General features: G+C 32.3%; 1 protein-coding gene across 1 annotated transcript; it reads right to left on the minus strand.

Annotated features, from left to right (window-relative positions):
* Window positions 1-3,072: 3,072 nt before the first annotated feature.
* On the minus strand, window positions 3,073-4,320 carry LOC136973577 (uncharacterized). The gene has a single exon (XM_067268306.1). The coding sequence runs from the start codon at window positions 4,318-4,320 to the stop codon at window positions 3,073-3,075; it is 1,248 nt and encodes a 415-aa protein (XP_067124407.1).
* Between the last annotated feature and the right edge of the window lie 3,753 nt (window positions 4,321-8,073).

Below are 8,073 nucleotides of genomic sequence, written 5' to 3' on the forward strand. Positions count from 1 at the left end.
TTTTTATTCTATATTTCTATATTTTTTAACTTTACTTTGGCAATAAATAGAGTTTTTTAGAGTTTATTGCTTCCTCAATCAAGTGCAGCAGTTGAACTTATTTATTTATTTATTTTTATTTTTATTTTTTTGCAATTAAGTTTAATGAAAACTAAACTACAAAGTTGAGTTCTTATCGATTCTTTGAAGCACTTATTAGCAAAGAAGCTACTTAAAAGTAACAACGATAAATGTTAAACTTGGACACCATCATCTGCTTCAACCATACAATAACATTCTAGTGAAAAAGATTCTGATGACGATGAATCTTACCAGCGATTTTTCAATGTGTTAATTTTAAAGTTTAGTACTTCGTGTTTATTACTTTTGTTTCAACATTTCGTTCCTTTGATTGTTGTTGAGCAATAATAGTATTTTTGCAATATATGAATTTATCTTGTATGAATTTTGTATGTTAAATGTAACACTATATATATTTTAATAAACAGAAATTTGATAAATTATAAATTATTTATAAGTATATATTTAAATAATATATAATATATACATACATTCAGCTGTTTACGGTAAAAGTAGTAATGCCTGCATTAGTCAGTAGATCATTTTGACTTAACTTATTGATTCTGCACGTACGTATGTCGTATTATCGATATTAATGCAATTCCGGCGCTCTTCCGAAGACAGTGCGACCATAAACCGTGTCCTTTACATACCCCGACAGAAAGAAATACCACATGGCATGAGGTCCAGGGATGTATTAGGCATCTGTTTAGCGGTAATGCTTTACCCACTCAGCCACTGGTTTGCTTTTACATTGTTCTTTCCCTTGCTTTTTAACTGGGGGTTTAATCATCAAAGAAAAGTGCAGTACGGGAAGAACAAAAAGTTTGTAAAATCTTTTAAATAGAAAATAGAAAAATTATCGGAATAAAAAGCAGTTTGCACAGTAGGTTCCTTTGTTGACAGGGGTAAAATTTTATTAGATAACAAATAGAAAATACAGTATTTACTTGAACGCCTACTAAAGTAGTAAAACGTTAAATTAATAAGTATAAATTACAAGACTTTTTAGACTGGAACCTAATTTCCAGATACCGAAAATGAAATGAAAAGTTCATCGATGACTTTCAAAATCGCCTTTGGCGGTGTCGTATTTTAAAATATCAAAAAGTGATTCGATACGCTTTGGAGTACATTTTATATTTATTTATTAAGATTTCAAATTCATATTTCTTATATGTAAAAATAATGATAACACAATATAAATAAATATGTAAATGTGGTAAAAGTTTCTTTCTGAAATTTGAAATAATACAAGAGTGCACACTTATGCTTTATTTTACCCATCCTTCTTATTAATACTTTCCTCAGACTCAACCATATCGGCGGTCTTTCTTTTCTCTCCTTTCACCTTTCATCTGGCTTTCCACACCAAACATTATGTTATATAAGTTGCCGACAGGTATTTGAAACTGTAGGAAGACAAACTAATATTCAAATACTAAATAGAAAAACAGAATTAATAAATCATATAGTTGACTTGAAAATGTAATAATTGTTTCGATGCTATTATTACAGAAACAATCATTGTATTGTAAAACCGTTTATTTCGCCATTTATTGTTTAGAATTTCGAGTGCCCGGGTTGCACGTTAAACGGAAGCGAGCACGCTTTCGTTTGACGTGCAACCCGGGAGCTCGAATGTGGATTTTTAATTAATATAGTTAATTAAAAATCCTGTAATAAAAAATATCGTAATATAGTTACGATATTTTTTATTACAAGATAACGCCAGGTATACCACAAATTACACGCTCCATCTGACCCAGTTTGGACCGCGATAAGCTGTCCTCGGCGCCAGGTGGGTATTAGTTTATCAATCGGAACGAATTTTAGAATCCGGAAACAAATTGATGGACAAGCTAGACGACGATCTAAGAAAAAGGACCGACGACGTAACGCTGGTGTTGGCAGAGGAGCGGAAAAAAGATAGAAAGACATCGAGGTCTTCTGTGCACGACTGCACTATGCGTAGGATGAAGAAGCTTGAATTTCGTTATTTAAACGATTTCGACGGTTTCATTACAACACATCCTTACAAACACCTTTCGCCGTAACATTCACAATTGAACCATTATTTAGTTTTTCGTCGCATCCAATCATTTACATATCACGCTTCGTTACAGTAAACGACACCGTCACATAACACCAACACTGCTTCCCGAAATCCAACCCCTAGGTCCTCGTCCTGGGAAGTGGAAACGTCACTCGATGTTTTCGAGTTGCGGCTAAAGGGGCTCTGGTACAAACACTACAGTTGTCTTAATATTGATTTTTAAAAAAATACTGGTCGACTTTACTTACTAGTCGACCATTACTGGTCGACTTTTTAAAGAAAACTTTTTAGTACTGTACCTTTTATAGAAAGGCTTGGAACAACCCTGATCTTGAGCCAAATGCCACAGTCAACACGTATAAAGTATTAGATTTAATAAGTGCAGTCTTTAAAATTTAAAGCACTAACATCGGTTTGTAAGTAGTCTATACTTATTAAGTATTCATTCAGGCTTAAGAACTAATGGAATAAATGCAACACATTTAGCAGCCTTTATTTCAATTATCTATTATTGTAAAACTTACAATGTACAGTGCGATATCTAACTACAGAGAACTCTCAAACTATAAATTATAACAATAAATATACAGGTTATAATTCATCTAATTCACAAAAAAACACTTTTTACTTATAGCTGAGATAATTTTTATTGAGAAAAACTAACGTTTCCGGCTTACTCAATAAGCCATCCTCAGGTTTTAACTTTCGAAGAAAAGGAACATTACCGTTCCATTAAAAGAATACAACTATTTGAAAAAATTCAAAACATTAGCAACGGACAAAAAGGAAGTACATGGTAATATAAATAAATAAATATATAATAAAATCATTATAGTGGGAATAAGAAGTAAAAGATGAAAAAATGAAAATAAAAAATAAAAATGATTCCACTGGTGATACTTTTAAAAAGAATGGCAGATTATCGAGGGATGATGCCAAAACAAGCTAAGACAAGCCTACGAGTTCGTGAAACAATTCTTAACTACGAATTTCCAAGCTGTTGGTAGGCTGTCAGCGTCCCTCGCATTTATGCATGCGTCTTCCAACTTGCTTTTATAGATTTCAATTTTTTCTGCGGTGCTTGCTAACGTTGGAGAGCTGAAGGGTTTTACAATATCCGCTTCCTCCCATTTAATTACCGAGCCTTGGGACTGCGCGAATTGCGAAAGTACTGTTGCGTTGGATCCTTTCTTGACGTCATACTTGTGCTCTTTAAGTCTTTTCCCTAAACTTCTTGTTGTGACTCCTATGTAATCCTTTTCGATACCTAATTCAGCGTTCTCGTACGGGATTTTATATACTCCTGCTCTATCTTCTTTCCTAAAGTGATCTTTATCATTCCTTAAGAATGTGTATAGGTTCGGAGCTCTTTTTAGAACCATTCTGGTCTCCTTGTGGTTTGCAATTTCTTTCATAATGCCTTTTGAATTCTTGTTGTAAGTAAACTTTGTGATTTTACTGGGAACGTATTTTGAACCTCTTGTTGTGCCCATCTCATACTTTTTAACTAATCCTGCTATTGTGCCTTTCTTATATCCTAGGGATTCGGCCACTTGCGTGATTCTGTCGATTTCTTTATTACTATTAATAACGTTGTCACAATAGATAAAGGCCCTTCTGATAAGAGCTCGGAATGCTGCCAGCTTGTAATGGTACGGGTCGTTAGAATGCGATGGAATATAAAGTGGGCTGTGTGTTGGTTTTACGTACACGTTGGTGGAAAAATGTCCTTCTTTGAACACAATATTAATGTCTAGAAAATGGATAGCACGGGAACTCTTTTGTTCCATTTTCAATTTTAGGCCATCATTGTTGTTGTTTACTCTTTCTACGAATTTGCCTATCATACTATTATTCCTCCATACAATAAGAACATCGTCCACGTATCTCTTGAAATATAATACATCCTTTTTAAAATCATACAGAACTTTTTTCTCCATTTTTCTAATGACCAACTCGCACAATATTCCTAAGACCGGACTTCCCATTGGTACTCCCCGTTTTTGCCTGTACGCTTGGCCGTTGAAACTAAAGCAGGATTTATAACATATTAGATTGACCATTTCTGATATCTCTCCGTTGTAACGTGCTAATTCCGGGTTTACATCGAATAAGAACTCTAAAAGGGCTTCCTTGCAAGACTCGATTTTTACGGAAGGATACATGTTTTCATAATCAAAAACCGTTGCCACTTCCTCTTCCATTAATGATAAGTTTTGTATTTCCTCAACCACATTCGCGGGATCTTGTGCTACTAGTGCGCTGTTATCAAGCTGAGAGGATATGTATCTGTGTAATCACTTTTCTAAGATGAAAGTCGGTCCCTTGCGTTTTTCTACTATTCAAAATACGTTCCCAGTAAAATCATAAAGTTTACTTACAACAAGAATTCAAAAGGCATTATGAAAGAAATTGCAAACCACAAGGAGACCAGAATGGTTCTAAAAAGAGCTCCGAACCTATACACATTCTTAAGGAATGATAAAGATCACTTTAGGAAAGAAGATAGAGCAGGAGTATATAAAATCCCGTACGAGAACGCTGAATTAGGTATCGAAAAGGATTACATAGGAGTCACAACAAGAAGTTTAGGGAAAAGACTTAAAGAGCACAAGTATGACGTCAAGAAAGGATCCAACGCAACAGTACTTTCGCAATTCGCGCAGTCCCAAGGCTCGGTAATTAAATGGGAGGAAGCGGATATTGTAAAACCCTTCAGCTCTCCAACGTTAGCAAGCACCGCAAAACAAATTGAAATCTATAAAAGCAAGTTGGAAGACGCATGCATAAATGCGAGGGACGCTGACAGCCTACCAACAGCTTGGAAATTCGTAGTTAAGAATTGTTTCACGAACTCGTAGGCTTGTCTTAGCTTGTTTTGGCATCATCCCTCGATAATCTGCCATTCTTTTTAAAAGTATCACCAGTGGAATCATTTTTATTTTTTATTTTCATTTTTTCATCTTTTACTTCTTATTCCCACTATAATGATTTTATTATATATTTATTTATTTATATTACCATGTACTTCCTTTTTGTCCGTTGCTAATGTTTTGAATTTTTTCAAATAGTTGTATTCTTTTAATGGAACGGTAATGTTCCTTTTCTTCGAAAGTTAAAACCTGAGGATGGCTTATTGAGTAAGCCGGAAACGTTAGTTTTTCTCAAAAAAAATTATCTCAGCTATAAGTAAAAGGTGTTTTTTTATGAATTAGACTAATTATTGGCTGAGCTAGTATCTGCTTTATATACAGGTTATATTTTTATATCTTGTATATTTATTGTTATAATTTATAATAGACAAACCTGTTTTTGTGCGGTGAATAGGGACCGCATAAAAAAGTCTCGCATATAAAATAACTCAAAACCGTTGGAAATAACTAGGAATTGCTTTTTTAACTCCTTGGGCCTTTTTCTGCAATCCCTAATGGGGGAAAAATCCTGTAAAAATTTTACTTTTTATATTAATTAATTATTTTCACTTAAATACGAATCTAACATTAAAAAGTTAAAAATAATCGTTAAAAAATTATTTTATTTGATAAATATAGCTGCAGGAAGTGTTATTTCATTTAACAAGGCGTGAAATTTCACACCAGCAGTCTAAAGCTGGAGGGGAGCTAACTTACCGCATCTGTTCAAATATAACACAATATTTATGATTTTTATGCTAAAATACGAGGGGACCGAAAAAAATCGTATGAGAAACAAATTTTAATGAATAAAAAATGAAAAAACCTGCTGTCATAGAAAACATCCAATAGAGTTTTAAAAAATTTTACAGGAGTCAATTATGTTCCAATTTGATTGAAATTTTCATTTACCGCACCAAAAAAAAGACCGATAAAAAACAGGTTTGACTGTATACCTAATTCGTACATAGAACTATTAATACTTTTTATTAATTCATCAGGCATTCACTTACACGTATGTTTCTGAAAAATAAATAAAATCGAATGTGAAGGAGTGCACGTAAAAGTTGCAACCCCATTCTGTTCCGTAACACGATTGTCAAACTTCTTGGCTTACAGGAAAGCGGCGCTGAACGTTGGACGTACACGTTTTCGCGTTTAAAACTTCGGCCTCAACCTCGTTGATGGTTCATACTTCGAACGTTTATATATCATTACATGTAAATATGCATGTAATTTCAGAGATGAGAAAACTTTCTGTTTTGTTTACTATATTTTAGTGTATATTGTTTTATATTTTAATTATCTCAGTTTTATTTCAGTACTTGTCTGTTAATGAGACCACACCAGTCAATTTCAATAGCTTCTTGTAAAGAAATCACTATTTTATTATATATATAAGACATTTACAAGAAGCTGACGTTGGCAAACAGTTACAATTAGCGTAAAGTTGTTTGTTACTAATTTTATCAAAAACAATTAAAATTTATAAAAATTAGGCCCTAGTAACCATGTTTGGTACCATTCCGTATAGCATAGCACTTTCCATTAGTCATTTCTGTTCACAGATGCAATTTTTTTTTCTTATTTCTTTCTTTCTAGGATATCATTTAACTGGAATTTATATTAAATTTTCTTTAAAAAACAAGCTATTATAAACTAAAAATTCTCCTGTCAAGCATGACTGAATACTTACTGGAGCTATCTTTTCTTAAAGTTTAAATTTAATTAAATCAATTTAAAATTACGCCATTTGCCAAAATATTTAAAAATGCAACTTAATGAGAAAAATTTCCCCCTTACCATTAAGATTTTTATCTTAAAGCTATTCTTTTCGAAAGGACCGAGAATACTTTGTCCTTTTACCCATTTTAATACCAATAATAAATAAATTATAAAACTTATATAAATTATACTATGTATAAAAACAAAACGAGTAGACAGGACACAAGTATTACCGTTTTAGGCGCAAAACAAAGGATGAAATAATTTGTGTAACCAGCCCAAAATGTAGCCGAGTCAAATTTTTGTAGCTCAAAAAGTAGGCAGTGCGCCAAATGCTTTTTTAAACGCCAAACTGAAAAATAAGTAGCCCAATTTGGCGCAAAGTAGCCAAATTTGGCAACGCTGGTCCAGAAATGTGAAAGCACTTTGAAAGTTTAATTAACGTAATTAAAACACACGTAAAATTTATTGACAACAGATGTCAGCACTTGATTGCATCGTTTTGTCTATCGTCTGTTTTACATATTTTTGTCCAGGTGGTGTTTTATTGACTTAAAAAATGAATTATTTCATTTTTCGCATATGCATGCAATAATATTACTATAATAGGTTTATTTATGCTATAACAAGTTTATTTAGCTATAATAAGTCAACGTGAGACATGACAAAGCGCATGAGACTAGTCGCTAACTATACCGAACAAATAAAAAATCGGATTAAAAAAATCGCACAAATAAAAAATCGCACAAAAAAACCGCATAAAAACAGGTTTGACTGCATAATAAAAAAAAAGCAAAATTCGTATCGGCTACATTTTACGAGTATCTTAAATACCAATAATATAAGCTTTATAATATTGCTTAATTATATGACCCACCAGAAATACAGAATAATCAAATAAACTTTATCAATTGCTAAAAATTTTAATAATTAAATTAAAAAAATTGAAACTAGTTGCGTAACTTTCCCGCCTATTAAAAGATTTTATAACTTTTATATTATTAATCATACTATAGTATTAAGAAATGATGGCGGTAATCTAACTTAAAACGTAGCTTGCATTAAACAATAAAAAAACTAAATTAAATAATTAAGAATTCTTACTTTATTGGTGAAACTTTTTGAGACGGCAGTTGTTTAAATAGCCTTAGGCAGACATTCAACCAATATATAATCACTGCTAGTTGATTATGTAGAACTACATGCTTTATATTCTTCTCTTTTCTTCCTCCTTAAAATATAACAATAAATATTTATGAAAAATGTTAATCAAGTAATACTACATATTAAAGTAATATGCATTGTTGGTATAAGTCTAGT

The sequence above is a fragment of the Centruroides vittatus genome, unplaced genomic scaffold, assembly GCF_030686945.1.
Source record: "Centruroides vittatus isolate TY-2023 unplaced genomic scaffold, ASM3068694v2 contig_3215, whole genome shotgun sequence".
NCBI classification, from domain to species: domain Eukaryota; kingdom Metazoa; phylum Arthropoda; class Arachnida; order Scorpiones; family Buthidae; genus Centruroides; species Centruroides vittatus.

Coding starts and splice junctions, on each gene's coding strand:
- LOC136973577 (XM_067268306.1), bottom strand. CDS start 4,320: ATGGAAGAGGAAGTGGCAACGGTTTTTGATTATGAAAACATGTATCCT.